At 41.7% G+C, this 16,862-nt stretch overlaps 2 protein-coding genes, 1 long non-coding RNA gene and 1 pseudogene across 6 annotated transcripts; 1 reads left to right on the plus strand and 3 right to left on the minus strand.

The window, feature by feature from the left end:
- Window positions 1–117: 117 nt before the first annotated feature.
- On the minus strand, window positions 118–10,648 carry LOC146513637 (kinesin-like protein KIF1B). 4 transcript variants are annotated; one of them, XM_085165657.1, is made up of 9 exons: window positions 10,499–10,648; window positions 10,259–10,404; window positions 9,898–10,079; window positions 9,733–9,804; window positions 9,511–9,632; window positions 9,265–9,417; window positions 8,847–9,039; window positions 6,121–6,274; window positions 118–560 (listed from the first exon to the last, which is right to left on the minus strand). In XM_085165657.1, the coding sequence occupies exons 5-9, from the start codon at window positions 9,519–9,521 to the stop codon at window positions 484–486; spliced, it is 588 nt and encodes a 195-aa protein (XP_085021783.1). In that variant the 5' UTR covers window positions 9,522–9,632; window positions 9,733–9,804; window positions 9,898–10,079; window positions 10,259–10,404; window positions 10,499–10,648; the 3' UTR covers window positions 118–483. The 4 variants fall into 4 exon arrangements, with proteins under 4 accessions (XP_085021783.1, XP_085021784.1, XP_085021782.1 ...); XM_085165658.1 differs by lacking the exon at window positions 118–560 and adding an exon at window positions 2,817–2,914 and having other exon boundaries at window positions 10,499–10,647; XM_085165656.1 differs by lacking the exon at window positions 118–560 and having other exon boundaries at window positions 5,675–6,274; window positions 9,511–9,609.
- On the plus strand, window positions 3,310–5,582 carry LOC146513638 (uncharacterized; annotated as a pseudogene).
- Window positions 10,649–11,286: 638 nt separating the features above from the next.
- On the minus strand, window positions 11,287–12,502 carry LOC146513639 (uncharacterized). The gene is made up of 3 exons (XR_014874979.1): window positions 12,373–12,502; window positions 12,188–12,254; window positions 11,287–12,040 (listed from the first exon to the last, which is right to left on the minus strand). It is a non-coding gene; the product is annotated as an uncharacterized LOC146513639 (long non-coding RNA).
- Window positions 12,503–13,546: 1,044 nt separating this feature from the next.
- On the minus strand, window positions 13,547–16,761 carry LOC146513640 (glutathione synthetase-like). Its single transcript, XM_085167068.1, has 3 exons — window positions 15,486–16,761; window positions 15,261–15,342; window positions 13,547–14,252 (listed from the first exon to the last, which is right to left on the minus strand). The coding sequence occupies exons 1-3, from the start codon at window positions 15,657–15,659 to the stop codon at window positions 14,233–14,235; spliced, it is 276 nt and encodes a 91-aa protein (XP_085023194.1). The 5' UTR covers window positions 15,660–16,761; the 3' UTR covers window positions 13,547–14,232.
- Window positions 16,762–16,862: the final 101 nt, after the last annotated feature.

Here is a 16,862-nt window from a genome sequence, read left to right on the forward strand (position 1 = left end):
GAGCACTGGAAGGAGAGAGGCCTAGATTGGAAGAGGAACGCATGAAGGCCGGTGGAAAAGAGGGAGCCGCTGCACGTGATCGTGGGGGGTGCGACGCTCGTCTGGAGATCGGTCAGCGTGATGTGGTGACCCAGTCCCGACAGCAGGAACGGCGACAGTAGGAGACAACGTGTGTGATTGACAGCAGGGCAGATGTATACCACTGCCTGCATTTGTCAGTAGTGTCTCACTGTTGTTCACTGGGTGCAGCCGTGTTGGGAGAGGGTCGCCATGGCTACAAGCCAGGGCAGCTTCCGGGATGATGGTTCTGGCTCCTATTTGTTTTTACTTACAGGTGATGACGTGAGAGGAGCCGCGGTGGTATCGAGCGACGGACTCCAATGCAGAATGCGAACTGGGCTGGGATGTGATGGACCCAGTGGACGGACGAGACTGGGACAGGAGGCTCCTCGTCTGCCTGACACGAGGCTGGCGTGGACCCGCTCAGCAAGAGGAATTTCTGTCCAGCTCAAGAACACACAAGGAATATTCATCCTGGGTTGTGGGACTGGGTGGGATTTCTGTGCATGAAGAGAATTGTATTTTGACCAGTTTTAGAAAAATCTTATCCAGTCTCAGTGGGAATTTTAGCATATCGAGAAAATTTCATTGTATACTTTATTTCTTAGTATCTGGTTTGTTTTATTCCTGCTGTCCACCTCGTGGAATAAACATGAATGAAACAATACTTTCCTGTCAAAAACAATATTTTAGTCAGGGCTAGCGGAAAGTTTCATATATATCATGAACATCTTTCCTCTTTGTCTTCCTGTAGTTTAGTTTCATTTTCTTACCCCAACCGGTGGAGGCAGATGGCCCCTCCCTGATTCTGGTTCTGCCGAAAATGGAGTTTTTCCTTCCCACTGTTGCCAAGTTCTTGCTCATAGGGGGTCATTTGATTGTTGGGGCTTTCTCTGTATTATTGCACAACCTTTATCTTACCATATATTTCAAGTTTATATGTTGTGAATTGGCTTGATTTAAATCAAATTGAACTCATTCAATTAAAACCAAATATAACTTGAAATCAAATCTATTCAAATGTAAAGTCCTCTCACTCAATTTGGACTAGCACTGAAAAATACACTGACATCCTCTGTTTCCCAATTAGCAGATCAGAGGTTGATGTTTTATTCATGACTCAATACTTGAATGGTTTTATCCTGTTTATAAATAAACATTTAAAAAGGACATTGCTTCATTGTCTCATTCATTCTTTGTCTGTGTCAGTCCTTAATACACACACATGTATACAATAATTCTAGTTGCCACAGTCTCCGGAGACGTGCTCTGTTTTCTCATACTTTTCTTCACTGTTTACCTCATTCTGCCCAATAAAATGTACAAATTTTTGTAAACAATGACTTGTTTTATGCCATTAAAAAAAACTGTCTCCATATGAGGACGTACTTGAAGAGAAAAAGTCACCACTTTGCATTTACAAATCAAGTAAACAAACACGGGGCTGTTTATCATATAACTAACTTTTAGGTCTGTGGGATGGAAGGATGGGAGCTTTAAATGTTGTGCCTCCATAATTATTCTAGAGTCTTTACAGTGTTCAGCGCCTGCTGTGATTTGGTGCTACATACATAAACTTGAAGTGAATTAATCCACCTGTTCACAGGAGATCACAGGAAGATGACACCAAACATCAGAAGATCTTATTGTGCGCCACAGTAAAAGGGTGGTTTCTTGGGACTAAAGCACATAATAAACTACAGCAGAAGCTCACATAAAGCAGGAAATAAGCAGGCACCACTTGATCTGCTAATGCACGTTTCACACTTTTATTGTTGCCTCGTTCACTAACAGTTCAATGGTGCAAGATTACCAAACACAGAATTAGGATATCTGCATGACACATCTGGGGTTAACTGATATTAATTGTCAGAGGTGGAAAATATCATGGCTAGTTTTGTTTGAAAGGCATCAACAGAAAAACACACAAAAAAAGTGATGAGGTGAAGAAAGACACAATAAGTCTGCTGTCGTTTTAGATGTCAGCAGCTACTTTGTATAGTCCTATATCTCTGATATTAGAAAACATTTAAATGAGTTAAAATACACCTTTATTTGATAGAGTTCAGATGGATGCCTCGCATGACTAATGAGTAGAATCCTCCAAAAACACAACAGACTTCTAATTCACTCAAACCGCTTTCTAATAAAGAGGAAGCACTAATGTAACTCACCTCCTCAGTCGAGCTGCAGGGGTTACATTTTAGGTCTCCTTTTCCTTTTTCCACCTCTCTCTTACATTCAAACCCTCTCTTAGTTCACACTAGAACAGGCCGCCACACCATCATTTGGTTTAATATGAGTGGAACAACTAAACCGCACAGACTTTATTTGATCAGTTAGGTCAACCTTTTATTAATATCAGGGTTCATACACATCTTTCAGGGTCAAATTCAAGCTCTGTTTAAGCACATTCAAGGTCCATTTTCAAGCTTTTCCAGCACATTACCAAAAAAGAAGAAAGCATGTTTCACTTTGCATCACCTCAGTAAGACCATGTAGAAATCTAAACAAATCATCTTAGGTCGACTTAAATGTCTTTTATGTCTGTTTTTTGTTAAAACAGAGAAAAATGCACCTCACAAAATACTGAAAAAGGAAACGGTTGCCTTACATGCATATAGTGTACAAACTCAACAAACACATTCCTCTTAAAAATTAAGATGTGCAAATGTGAACAAATCAACTTGTTAAATAAACAGTGGACATCTTCACTGTTTATTTACAGTGGAGATGTCTCATTTTTTACATCTCCACTGTAAATAAACAACAACCCAGAAAACAGGAAAACTGCACCAAACACCACAAACACCAACAAATTAATGTCTTCTCATCAGATATTGAAGCTTCTTTCCTGTGTGACATAAAAAATAGGAGACAGATGTTTGTTTGTTTTTGTTCTTTTTAACTAGTTAAGCACCCACGCCCAGAATAATGGGGACATTTCATTTTCGAGCAGGAAGCTCCCCCTTTTTGTTACCCTTTAGATGAATAGAGTTTTTTATTAAATGCATATTCTTTAATAAATGTTATCTTTTATAAAAAGGAGGATAATTTAAAAAACTTGTATTATAGCTCTATTGCGTAGAAAAAAAACTGTCTTGTTTTCTGTTGTCTGTTATATAATATTAGGGATGTTTGTGACAATTAATTCTTAATGGACTAAACTAACCAATAGTCCACAACTAGGAAACACTGAAATTTTAAGTTAAGTTTGAAAACAGTTTAAAAAAAATACCCCATTCCAAAATGTCTTGTGACAATCTCATTGGCTTAGGGAGTGATGATGTCATAGGGAGATCTTAAGAATCTTAAGCCCTTTGATGTTTTTCCTTAAGTAGGGGTGAGAAACAGCAAGTTTTAGTTCGTTTTAGCAGCATCTGTGTTTGCAGCCTACAAACGTTCACCACAGAAACATTTGGAAAGCTTTTCAAAGTCATCGTTTAGAAACTCCAACATGTTTCCAAGAAAAAAAACAACCAATTCAAAAAGATTACGCCGCCTCTCCTTCCTGGCGTGGCCGGCCAATTTCCCCAAATGACGTCTCATCCTTCCAAAGGGCGTTAGAGGAGAGTAGGAAGGAAAACTACCATCTCCAGAAAAAAATGCAACAAATTGAAGAAGAGAAACTTCAACTGGAGGACAAGTGTAGACGAATGGAAGCCCAAAATAAAGAGCTTGAAGACAGACAACAGCGCCAGCCGGACATAAAAATTATTAATGAGGGCTGGGGAATCAAGTTTGCTCAGACCCGAGAGCAAATTGTGCACCTCATTAAAGAAAACAAGCAAAAGAGTGCAGAACTAAAACAAATGACCAACCAGCTCCAAGACAAGAAAACGATGACTGATAAGATACAATGGGATCTCCAATACATGGACCGAAGGAATCAGCTCCTCCAAAGACAGCTCCATGAAGCTGTGGAAGAAAAGAAAGAATTCCTCCAACAGAAGGAAGAGCAGGACAAAAAGCAAAGAGACATGCAGCACGAACTGAAGAGCATGCAGGAAAAATACCGAATGCTGAAAGAAAGCCTGGATGAAACACTGCACCAAAATAAAGACCTTCTTCAACAGAAAGAGCAACAACAAGAAAGACTGAAAGAAGGAAAACATATTGTCCAGGACTTTGAGTCTAAAAATCGAAAACTGCAAGAGTTTTGTAATCAGCTGGAGGACAAAGCAACTGGAAGAAGAAAAGGACAAACTGGAGAAACGCTGCTCACAGATGCAGAAAAGGATCGAGCAAAATGCGAGAAACAACTCGGAGCTCGTTAAGGGGATTTTGGTGGAATTCAATAACTTGAAGCGTGAAAACACTCAAATGCAGGCACAAAAACAAGAACAAGACAAAATACATGAAGACCTGCAGCTCACGCTCCAAGAAATCCAGAAAAGAAACGAGCAGTTAGAAGACGAGCACAAAGAGGTCCAACAGAGAAATGCAGACATGCACAAGGACAAGCTGATACAGGAGGCAACATCCAAACAACTCAAAGACAAGCTTGAAGAACAACAAGCAACATTAGAAGAGGTGGAACAAAGATGTGAGAAACTTGAAAAGCAAAACACAGAAACAATCGATGAGTTGAGAAATCTCATCCTGGAGAAAAAAGCGCTCGTGGAAAAGTGCATGAAAAAAAAGAAAAAATGGTTCCACTTGTTCCGGAGGAGAGACGCTACTGCTTCCTCACCTGATGTAGCCTCGTCTTGCTCCACCTCTGTTAACCCCCCCAACCAGTCCCGGCAGTTGACTGTCCCCTCCTGAGCCTGGTTTCTGCCGGAGGTTTCTGCCCGTTTAAAGGCAGTTTTTCCTCCCCACTGTCGCCTAGTGCTTGCTCAGAGGGGATTGTTGGGGTTTTCTCTCCTCTGCCTTTTTTCTTCATTTACTTGTTTAACTTTTTTCATTATTACTTCATTTTACCTTGTTTCTTTATTTACTTGCTTGTTTAACTTTTCTTTTCAACTTATCTAAAAATAAACCAATTGAATTTATCCTTTGAGTATTTTTCATCTCATCTTTACAGAATTTTTCCAAAACATTTTCAAACATTCAGATCTGTCTTTTATTTTCTTCTTGAAACCTCATAAATGGTGAACTAAAAACCCGGAATATGGTTTGAAACACTGTTTCAGCTGAAACTGGCACAACATGCTTGTGTGAGTGTGTGTGTGTGTGTGTGTGTGTGTGTGTATCACTAGTTAGGTCATCATGTTTAGGCTCATTCACTCCAAAATGATTTAGGCTAAATCTTTAAAACAGTGTCATTGCATACACATTTTCAATTCACTCCAATCGCACAAATGCAGAAATAATTATTTGCAGTATCTTATTTATTATGAGAATGTCATGACTGATCATTTGCACCCACATCACCAAAAATGGGAGCAAAAGCGAGGAGATCATGTTTAATCGGTTATAAGAAAAGGTCAGAAATATAAGTGCCAACATGAGCAGTGTCCACAGAAACCTCTGAATCTCAGCTCAAAGCTCAAATAAACCATTTCTACAACCACCAAACAGTTAAAAGAGCAGTGACGTCACCACGAATCTGTGGTCAGGTAATATCCATATTTTGATTGATGATTTTCTGGAGTTAAATGTGAACCGAAGCATATTTTCAAAGGTGTTATATGCTATAAAATACTTTTAAATAAAATAATCTCTAATTAATTAGGTGTGGGAAATAAAAAAAATCACATTTTTCTATGTTTGAGTCACAGTAACTTTACTGGGCTCACATTTTACTGATTCCATTCTTTACTCGCATGTTTTAAACGCTTAAAGCACTTTCACAGGTTTTTATATTCTTTTGAAAATTCATGTGAACTCAAGCTGTCAGAATTGTGATGTAAGCTTTGATAATTGTCCACATTTGTCATTTTGACGATTATCCGTTTATTTTAATGAATACAGCAAACAGAAAAAAACTAACAAATTAACAAACGCGGCTCCTAATAAGACAAAACCTGATGATGCTGCAAAACGCAGTTAAGTGAGAGGAGGCTGTAAAATGGAATAACTGAAAAAGTGGCAGTGTACAGAGGTGGCGTTCCTCACCCTCTGGGTATCCGTAGAGGTTGTCAACAAAGGTGGAGATGGTGTAGTCGAACGCCGCAGCTGAGATGCCGTCGTTGTCCTCACTGTCGTCCACAAACTTCAGCCCCTCTCCCTGGTTCACTCCTATCAGGATGTCATAGTTTAGGAACTCCCCCTGGTGGAGAAAATAAGGAAGAACATGCTGAGTGCTGGAACAGAGCCTGTGTGCATCACAAGTCTACAACAGGAAGTGCAGCTGAAACACAGCTTTGGGAATTGGCAGCATTTCATTTCCCAGTAAACAAAAAAAAAAAAAAAAACATTAGCTGTTGGCTAAAATCCCTACTATAAACTGTAAATACTACAAATATGTGCAAAGAGCTGCAAACTAATATTTATACATTGCAATCAATAAACATTTAATCCAAAATAAAAACACCTCTGCACATGAAGTGGAAACGTTTGCTCTGGCAGCGCTTCGCATCAACATGTATATGAGGCACTTTTGAGATTTGATCTGTGCATAGGTGCATCTTTGATGTGCAGCTCAGAGATCCACAATCCAGCACGTTTCTGTTTCTCTGACCGTCAGGCTGCTGACCCGAGGTCACGTCAGAGCTTTATTTTTCATCTATATGTAACAGACAGTTGGTAGCTCTCCTTCCACACATTTCATACCACACAGCAGGCAGACTGCTGGTTGGTTGACCAGAGTTTTTCAATGCTTGTCTGCATTAACACATCTCGAGAGGCGTAGGTGCCAAAGAGCCGAATGTAGCAGCTGCAGCACACAGAGCAAATATTTTCATGGGGTAGTATCAGAAATAAGACCTTTGAATATGTAGTCCCTTTAACTTCTTTCCTTCTATTAAACCCTTTGACAAACAGCAATCCAGTGTCCTCTGACATGTGCTCTTATCATTTGTTCCTGATGCTCAGATACAATCCTGGACTCAACATATGTGGCTGTGTCTCTGTCCTTGCTATAGATATGTGTTAATGTGCAAAGTAAGGATAAATAAATTAAGAAATAAATGCCCTCTGTTACATTTCATAGAAACCTTCATTGTTGAATGATTAAAAGCATAAGAAAAAAAAATAACAATGTTAAAATAAAAAATATGAACACAATGAGAGTTAGATGAGGTTTTGATTCAAGAATAAGAAGAAAAAATGAACACATGGTTCCCTGTGATGCTGCTGAACACGAGTACTTCACTTCAGAGATTTCAGCCGACACTGGTGTGACAGCGAAGGGAGTCATGTGACTACATCGTAATCTGTCCTGTGGGCCATTTAAAAGCAGCTTCGCTGGCTAACCACTGCCGTCAAAGCAAAACTAAAGAAACATTGCACCTTCATTCCTTTTTCCTTACGTCCTTCTGACCTTTTCACCGTGTTTTCTTTGTGTCTTTACAACAAGAGTGTAAAGTTAATAGCAGTAAATGTCAAGGCTTTCTGATTCTCAGTGAGACAGAGCGAGCTAGAGGAGCAGAGAGGGATGTGTTAAATGAGGGTTAACTAACACACTGATCCCAGAACAGACCGCATGTACAAATCAAGTTCTCTCCTTAGTTCGTTTTCATCCTCCTAGTCCTCCTCCTCGTCTCCTTGTAACCCTGTTTTTACTCCTTGGGATGAAAAAGCAAAAAGGGCCCAAATCTACTCCTGCAGGAACAATCGGTCATTGTTTGTTTTTAAACTGCTGAGATATGAAGCGATCCTCGCTTGTTTGTCTCTAGTTAGTCTGCAGTTTTTATGTTAACACAAATGCATGAGTATTTTACTGACTCACTAACTGACACTGGCACTATCGGCGGTTTAGAGGCGGCGTATGTACACAGATTGAGGAGGATCTAAGTATGACGTGGACGACAGAGGAAATCGGGCGTGGCCCTCCTGTCAAAGTTCATTCCCACTTTGAGTTTTTGTTTCAGAGACGGTTCAGCCTGATGCAAATTCACTGTGAGAAGAAAAATACCCTATAAATCTATTAGCAGCTATGGTTTAGGTAGCAGAGCGTAAACTAACACGTCACTTGGAGATATCTGTAGATTTTTCCTTCATGGTTTCAAATGTAAGCTGGCTGATTTGGTTCATCTTTGTTTTAAACTGAGCAAACCTGGTCTTCTCCTGAGGACTGCTGCAGGTATCATGCAAGCATGTTAATTTAATAAAAAACCAACAACAACAAAAAAACCAAAATAGAATGAAACTCATTTCAGGAGACAAATAAAACTGATAGAGACATTTTCTTTGTACAGATGATTGGCAGACGGAAAGTTTCTAAAGAGTCGTGCACACACAAGTAGACTACTACAACATGCTACTTAGTTAGGGGAGTTTGGGAATGACAACCAAGCGGAACAAAATTAGACCCAAACATTGTCATGGAAACGAGAACACAAAAAGCTGAGGGGAGGGAATAGAGAGGAGGAAAGCTGAGCTGGCAGCGGGGTTGGTGGAGGAAGGCGGGGAGGCAAAAGTTCTGAGGAACTTAAACGTTTGAGTTGCATGAAAAGAGACTTAAGCCACAAGTCGACTTACAAGAGAAAACTGTCAAGAATCACAATGATTAATAAGTTTGAACACTTGGTATTTTCTGTATTTTCAAAGGCTTTTCAGAAAGGATGGAAGCGGTGGTTCTCCCGCGTACCGCTCTGCACGCTCAGTTCTTCGTCAGGCCGCTGCGCCGCCTCGCCAGCTTAGATCTGTGAGGAGAGTTTTACGTCTATCCTGCCTCAAACCTTAAGCATGGCCTGCTGGTCTTCGCTGTATTCCACCTGTGCTGTGGAGAGGTTGAGGACGCCTCGCTCCACGGGGTCCTGGTCGCTGTTGTAGATGAAGACGTAGGGCTGGCGAACAACCACAAAATGCTTCCCCCATGAGTTAGAGTGAGGCTCCACGAAGCTCAGAAAACCCTTCTTGGACACAACAGATCTGAAAAGAAGAGATTTTATTCATTTATTTATTTTTTAAGAGAGCGCTTGTTTTCTGAGGAAGAAGCAGAGTTGGTTTGTTTCCAGCTGAAATCATCCAGGCTCAGGAATTTGAATCGATCCACATCATTTCTGCTTGAACTAGAGAACATGAGTGTCGACTTACATTTGGTCTGTGAGACACATGTCATAGTGACAGTATTTGGGTTAATATGGCATTACTCACCCTGGTCGCATTTCTTCAATATCAGGCACCAAGTTCAGGAACTCGTTCTTTGCAGCCCGCGCAAGGTAGGAGGTCTCCAGAGTGGGAACCATCGGGAAGTTTTCATAGTCTGAGCAGGAGGGACTGGAGGCACGTGAGCTGTTCTCAGGGGTCCTTTAACACAAATCACACCAAGTTAGAATCAAATAGATAACCTGTCAATAACCGTTTGCAGATCGAGGTCAATGTTCCTAAAAATATGTTTACTTCTGGTCCATGGAGCCACAGCGGGAGTCCGACAGAGAGGGGGAGGTAGAGGAAGGGGTGAGGGTGGCACTGCTGAAGCTCGTCACGGATGGATCACGTCTGATCGGTGAGATGAGAGAAAGCTGAAGTGAAACAACAGCAGGATGAGGTAGACGTCAATATATGAACTCCCTGATGTGACACAGAAAGGCTATTTTTTTATTTCTTTGTATTATTTCTCACCTTGCAGTCACTGATGCTGTTCACCAGCTGGTTGTATTCAGTATTGAAGGTGTGTGTCAGAAGGCGCAGGCACTACAACACAACAGGAAACAAGACCGATCAGCTCCGAGCAGAGAAGGAAGAAGGCAGCAACAAGATCGCCCACTAAGCCGACGTTTTTCTCACCTTGGTGGCCAGCTCCTTCTCACGCTTTCAAAGGTGGTGCTGGAGATCTGCGAGGAGATGGAGGTGGACGTGGACAGAGTGCCGGAGCTCACGCTGGGGGACAGAGACTCACTCAGGGACTTGGTGGTGGGAGCTGTTCCCACGGGAGCCGCCTCTCCCAGAAGGTGACGGGTCTTTTCCACCTGGACGAAAGATGGGGGCGAATGTGAGGTGGGGAGAAGAGGGGAGGGTTAGTCATGTAAAGTCTGTACTCTAAGAAAAAACTTTTTAGAATAGCACTTTGGTCTTTGAGTTAAAAAGTCATTTTTCCCTCTACGATATTAAACAGATTTATTTCTTTATGAATCTTTTAAGGCCCCACCTCCTGCAGCTGCTCCATCTTCTCTAGCTCCCACTGGTGCTCTAGGATGAGGCCATCTCCTCTGAGCCTCCAGCCAGCCAGGTTCTCCTCTCCACGCACGTAAGCCACTGATGTGTCCAGGACCTTCCTCCTCCTCCTCTGCATCCCTGCTCAGGACATGAGCCCTCATTAGGATGAAGCTCTCCACAGAATTATGATAAAACAGCTGCCGTTCTTTAAACATGTTTCATGTCCGCTCACCTGGGCTTCCAGTGTCAGACATCTTACACAAGCTCAGCTCGTAGATCCCAGTCACTCGGTCGCTATAATGAAGCAGAAGTTATGAAGAAGGAAACTTTGTAACAGGGCAGATATCTTTGATTGTGAAACAGAGATGGCCACATGAGTCTTTTTCTAATTGCACTGTCATGAACTCCAACATTTAGCATGCTAACTGTGGCCTGTAGAGCCTCAGATGTGTGGGGTGAATTTTCTGGGACGTCCACTCCTGGTAAGATTGGAAACAGTCTTTGATTTTTTTAACTTGTGAATAATCTTTCTTGCTGTAAAATGATCGACTTCAAAGCCTTCCCACATTCATGGGTATCAACAACTGCTTCTCTCCTCCTCAGTATGTTACCACTTACCTGAATACGCCACACCAGCAAACTGACAGTAGTGGTTACACTTACTGATGATCTAGTGCACTTGATTAGCACTTGGCTAATACTGACCCTCTTAAATAATTATGGAAATAGTCTTGGATGTACTTAGTTTTTGAAACATCTGAATTTCAGCTCAGTGTTTGTTAAATAAATAATGACCTGGTATAATGTGTTCTGTGCTGTTCATCTGAGGTTGCATTTACCTCATATTAAGACCTACTAAGGACCTGATTTATTTTAAATTATGTCCTGATACATAAAACCAGAGAGCTCACATAACTGCATATGCTCAGAATAGACAGCACACATGGATACAAATTACTGCCTTGCAGCAGCAATCTTAAGACCATCACTATGAGCTCAATACAAGGTTACGCTGTTCCTGTTATTAACAGCAGGGGGCACTATCAGCCACAGACTGAGAGCCAGATATGCTCTGCTGGTGCCTCATTGTTACTGAGGAAAGACTCTATAGTGAGAAACAGCTGAGGGGAAAACACTGATCTGGAAACGTCTGAGTGTTACAGAGGATATACATAGCACTGTGGTTCAGTGTCACACAATCACAAACAAATACAGCAAAGTACTAAAAAGGGTGTTGCCTCCAAAGATCGCTTTTACTGGTTTGGAGCTTAGGAGGCTTAATAACGACAGGCATGAATGAAGACAGATCAGAACAGCTGTTTGATCACAGCATCCAGCACCAACACAATCATCCACACTCAAGAGCCTGTTGGCTTCAGAGTCAGCAGCTGAATGTCTAAAATATGAAATGTCATTTTTTGGTCCATCAGCTACAGCATGAACTGCTTAAAGTGAGAAGCAGCCTGAAGCCCGACAGATTCATCTTTCCAGACTGAAAATATCTCAGAGTGAACCGAGTGCTGCGTTTTCAGTGTGATCTCACAAAGTCAAATCCCTTTAATGATGTTCTGTCCTGTCTTCCTCCATCAAAAGCACACAAACACTATAAAACATTGTTTCTGTGCTTTGGGGTTTTTGTTTTCTACACAGAGGTATAGCACGACTAGACCCTAAAGGTAGGCTGCTCACCTACAACCAGCTCATGAACATCTTTCCAATGGAGCTCGCTGCCCTTCTCGTGGATGAGGGTCACTGTGATCCTCCGCTGGATCCCCTGCAGCAAACATAACAGGAGCTCAGGATCACAGTGAGCACAGCTAGAGCAACATTACGCTTTAAAAGAAGATATTCAACTGTGTACAAAGGAAGCAGTTACCACTGTGTGAGTAATAAGAAAACAACATGTGCACCAATCCTGTACCTGGTGCAGCAGGTAGGTACCATGACAGGGCAGGCCTCCACTGTGATCCACAATGGCTGGGATGTACCTGTGCATGGAGGGAGGAGGTGACACAACATCCCAACTTATAATATTCTTCCTGGAGATAATTTTTATGGTTCCTTTAAAGCTTGTGCGTGAATATAACACTCCAGGTGGATACTCACTCTCCAGTGGGCTCCAGCTCGCTGATCTCAAACCAGACCAGCAGGTCGTACTTGCTGACACACTGACCCAGGCTGGATTTGGTGATGGTGTTCAACTTGGTGGCTGCAACTAGCACACACACACACACACACACACAGAGAAGCTCAACGTTAACAAGTGGGAATTTTTCTGGATTTAAGAGAAGATGAATAAAAGTGAGGAGAATTTACTACATGCTTTGGGTGACTAAATGGAGGATGGATAGGTGACATGAAAACACTACTGACCCTTTATACTGAGCCAATAGCTCACACACTTCTATTAAATCTGTCTAAAGAGCCAGTAATCACAGAGGATAGATACTAGAAGCAAACTGAAATGGGTAAAACGCTATCCAAACATACTTGGTCCTATATGAAAAAGTAATCGCACCTTAAACCTGATACCTTGTGTGTCACCTCTGACACCAAGAACTGCAGCAAGCGTTTGGTGCTAGAGGTCACATTTTGAGTTTGTGAAGATATTTAAGGCAGACACACGTAATTAGTGGCAGCTGTGTTGTTGATCGGGAGGAAGCAAACAGTTTGTGACCGCTGCGCTGCTGTTAAATCCTGGAAATAAAGAATCTGAAGGACAAGATGAGTAAGGCTGGAGTTATTGGACTGTATCAAGTTTAATAACTTCATGCATAACAGTGACGTCACGTCACTGTCGCCAACGAACACCCCAGCAGCTTCAAGCCTAGGCTTAGCCTCTACAGGAGAGGTTTCAGCCATGAAAAGTGTGTCCATCACAAGCCCACCACCATGATCTCAGGCCTTGAGGCAACAATCAAAAAACTAATCTTAACTGAGAGTGTTGGATGTCCTCATTGTTGCAGAGCACATGGACAGCATACTCACCTGGTTCTGTGGGCCAGCAGCACATGTCACACCATCCATCACCTTGTCATCACATTCAATCTTGATCTGAGAGACACCTGAAGACATAAACGTCCAATGATAAAAACACACAGTAGAATAAAATTGTAAGACGTCATCAGTTGATACAGTTCAAGGACACTTGTTCTTCTGTGCAGTCTCACCTGGAGCTCACGTTTCTAGTTCATGCCATCATGACCAAAGATTCTTCAATTAATAGTTTAAAGATGTCCGTGAATGCACTGTTAACTGCTCTTCAACCTTATAAAAATCAACATGCATTTAGAATAAGAAACACTTTTACAAAACCAAAAGCTTCACTGTGCTTAGTAATTTAAATGTCTAAAAAACAGGTTCAGTTTGTAACTGAGAGAGCGGCTCAGTGGTGCTGAATTATATTTCCAATAGAAACACAATTTCACATGTTGTAGTAACAACACACTGCCACAAGATGGCAGCCTAGGCCTACTTTACCATGCTGTTCCAATAAAAAAGAAAAAGTGACAGAGCCTTGAAAGAGTGACAGTGACACTTTTTATGAACTCATCTGTAATGTGTCACCTTTTCTGTAGAATGAAGAAGTGCTTCCCTTCTTTTAAAGTAAATACAGGCTTACAAAGATCCTCTAAACATGTTTCTGAAACAATCCTAAACACAATCATTAAATCAAAAAGGCAAGAAACAATTTATTTAATCACTCTTCTTAACTTAATTCCTTAACTTATTACAAAAATAAACAAAGACTTTTCTGCTGTCTCACCTCTGTCAGTTTTCATGCTGTTGCAAGAACAGGTGGAGGTGCAGGTGGAACTTTGACTTCACTGCGGTTTGTATGTGCAGGCAGGAGTGTGACATCTCAGAACAGCAGAGGATTGTCGAGCACGGTGACTCCTGCTGCGACGCCCCCGTCTGACTGTCCTGAGCTCTTGGTCCTCAGCAGACGGCCCACACACTCATTCATCACCATGTCTTTACCCTGCCTGTAAGAAAACCAAGAAAAGGCAACATTAGAAACAGCCACCAACCAATCCCTTTTACTCCACCACCCAAAAACCAGTGAGAAACACTAGCTAGTATTAACTTGGAATCAAAGTCCACTAATCCCCAGGCTCCCAGCATAACATACAGTCCAACACAAACTCCACAAACTGTCTTGCTTCAGCTGACTTTCCTTCACCTTCTCTCCAGAGAATCTGTTGTGCTCTTTTCAGCACAAAGCCACACTCCTGCTCACTGATCCTCACCTCTTTTTAACCTAGTCTCAGCAACTTTGTCCCACAGCTCGCACATCCTTTCCACCTCCATCTTTCTTCCCAGCCAACTGATACATACCTTTTCTCCTTCCTTAAAAGCCAGCCTAAGAAATACGGTTTTATAAATGCCCGATAAATGAAACTGCCATTTTCAAAAATCGTATCATCCAAATTCATGCAGCGTGGCTAAATTAAGAATGAATTACAAACCCGAGCTTCCTTGCTAACATGATTAACAGCTAAATACTATCATAGTGGAGGTGTAAAATTACTGCTAAAATAGCTCATATGAACCCTGATACTGGACTATGTATTTATCAAAACAAATGATCTGATATTACAAAGAAAACTAATGATTGCTTTTTACAGTATTAGCCCAGAGTGATGTAAGGCAGGGTGGTTAGTCAGCCATAACCTGCTGACAACTTGTATCTGGTAGCTTTTTCACATCCTGATCAATGTTGTTGTCAAGTGTGTCTCATATACACTATTATCTCAGTCACAGTACAGCATGCATGAGTCACAGTAGATACACAGTAACGCAAAACAGCAGGCAGTCATGTATGTGTCGTCACTGTTTTGACTGAGGCTAGCTCATACATGGAATGCAAGCAAATGCTGCACGTGTGTGCAGATCCACACATGCACTGCTTAAACTTCCCTAGTTTAACAAATGGTGAGCAACAAACAGAAGTTTTCTGCATTTTTAAAGATGCTTCTATCCCCCCGCTGTACCTCCTCCTTCTCGCTGAGACTTCAAGACAAACCGTTCTGCTGCTGCCAAGGCCACTGATACTGTTTTGTCCCTCTCTGGACCCTGTAGACGAGCGCAACCACAGAGAAATAAACCTGAGGAATAAAATGCAAACGATATTGCTTACACTGAACAGCAACACCCAGGTGAGGATTATCTAATGCCAAATTTTCCAAACAATGAAAAAACCGTGCCCTTTTTCTCACCATGTCTCGAGTGTAGAGGTCAGCCAATGTCGCTCGGATCTGCTGCACAGCTTGAGGCTGGTCTGGGAAGAACCTGTCCAGGACTCCAGGTCTGGGGAGCACTTGCTGAACCTTCTTGGTAGCAGCCAGGTGAGCGCTGATATCTGGACACTTCACAGCTCGAGAGCGCTCCATGAGGAGACGAGCATCCCAGCTCTGCAACTGAAAACAGACAATGAATTCTCTGCTTGTCTTTTTATCATTAGATGTATTTCTGTATTAAAAAATTCAGTTTATTGGACCACTTTGTGCTAGAAGAATTTTTCCAGCATAAAACAGCCTCTATCATTTCACTGCTGCTAATGACGTTTCACAAACTGTCACAGGTTTTTTAGCTTCGTTCTTATAAACTTTCTCGTGGTTGAGATTCCTGAGAAAACAGCCAGCACACTGACCAGCAGAGGGTGACAACAGTTGGTTTATAATACGCTGAGATTTGACAGACAGAGACAGAAGAATGAAGGAGAACAACACAGAGTCACGCTATCAAGGAGAACCTGGACGGTAGATTCAGCAGTTTGGCTTGAAACTTGCAAACTGTTTTAACTTGTTATGTCCGATTAAGTTTTCCTTCCAGGATGCTCGCCAGTTTTCTTTCACTTGTTTCCTGTTCCTGCCAGCAGAATGCACACACAGCTGCAGTAACTACACACAATGTTGCAGAAAACATGGAGCAGCAACAAACATGTGTTGGTCTCTAATCACCCATTCAAACTGACACAGCGACAGGTCTGTTTCACTTATATCAGCCAATCAGGGCTAGACTTGGTGTTGCTTAGCAGGGCAAGAAATAAACTCAATGATAATGACGCTCCAGTTTCTCATGAATACGAATCACTTTAAGCAAGTCTGCAGGTTTCATTTTAGTGTTTTTAACTAAACTCTTTGATGTAATCATTCTGAGTGCAAATCAAAAGTTGGACCTGTTCAGAAGTGTAGTTGTCAGGCATGTAACCGTTCCTGAAACATACCACAGTTTGCCGTCCCTGAAGTGAAAGTGACACAAAAGACACATTAATCCATGTCGACACACAGCGACCTCCATCTCCTCTTCATCCAGTTTGGAGGCCTTCCTTGAAGTCTCTCGTGCTGCTGTCCACTGGGAATCCCCACATGTGCCTCTTCCCCGTGTCTACGACATGTAACAAATATAATAAAATAGCAAGAAATTGTAAAGTAAATGACAAGATTTTACATTTGCTCTAATTTAACAGTAGTCATTTTGCAGAAGACAGTCGTTAGGCTCTCTCACTCATTTATTTTGGACTTGCCCCAAATTGCATAACTATTGATTGGACATTTTTAAATGTTTTTCTGATATCTACAATTGCACATTAG

Source organism: Neolamprologus multifasciatus, chromosome 7, assembly GCF_963576455.1.
Source record: "Neolamprologus multifasciatus chromosome 7, fNeoMul1.2, whole genome shotgun sequence".
Taxonomy (NCBI): Eukaryota; Metazoa; Chordata; class Actinopteri; order Cichliformes; family Cichlidae; genus Neolamprologus; species Neolamprologus multifasciatus.

What these genes read in the sequence shown, in the direction of transcription:
- LOC146513637 (XM_085165656.1), bottom strand. An exon ending in ATTGAAGAAATGCGACCAGG is followed by an intron (nt 9,040 to 9,264) that starts GTGAGTAATGCC and finishes TCTTCTTTTCAG; the next exon opens with ATCTGTTGTGTCCAAGAAGG. An exon ending in ACCAGCAGGCCATGCTTAAG is followed by an intron (nt 6,275 to 8,846) that starts GTTTGAGGCAGG and finishes TTTCTCCACCAG; the next exon opens with GGGGAGTTCCTAAACTATGA.
- LOC146513640 (XM_085167068.1), bottom strand. Translation starts at nt 15,659, where the DNA reads ATGGAGCGCTCTCGAGCTGTGAAGTGTCCAGATATCAGCGCTCACCTG. An exon ending in ACCTCTACACTCGAGACATG is followed by an intron (nt 15,343 to 15,485) that starts GTGAGAAAAAGG and finishes GCTCGTCTACAG; the next exon opens with GGTCCAGAGAGGGACAAAAC. An exon ending in GTCTCAGCGAGAAGGAGGAG is followed by an intron (nt 14,253 to 15,260) that starts GTACAGCGGGGG and finishes GTTTTCTTACAG; the next exon opens with GCAGGGTAAAGACATGGTGA.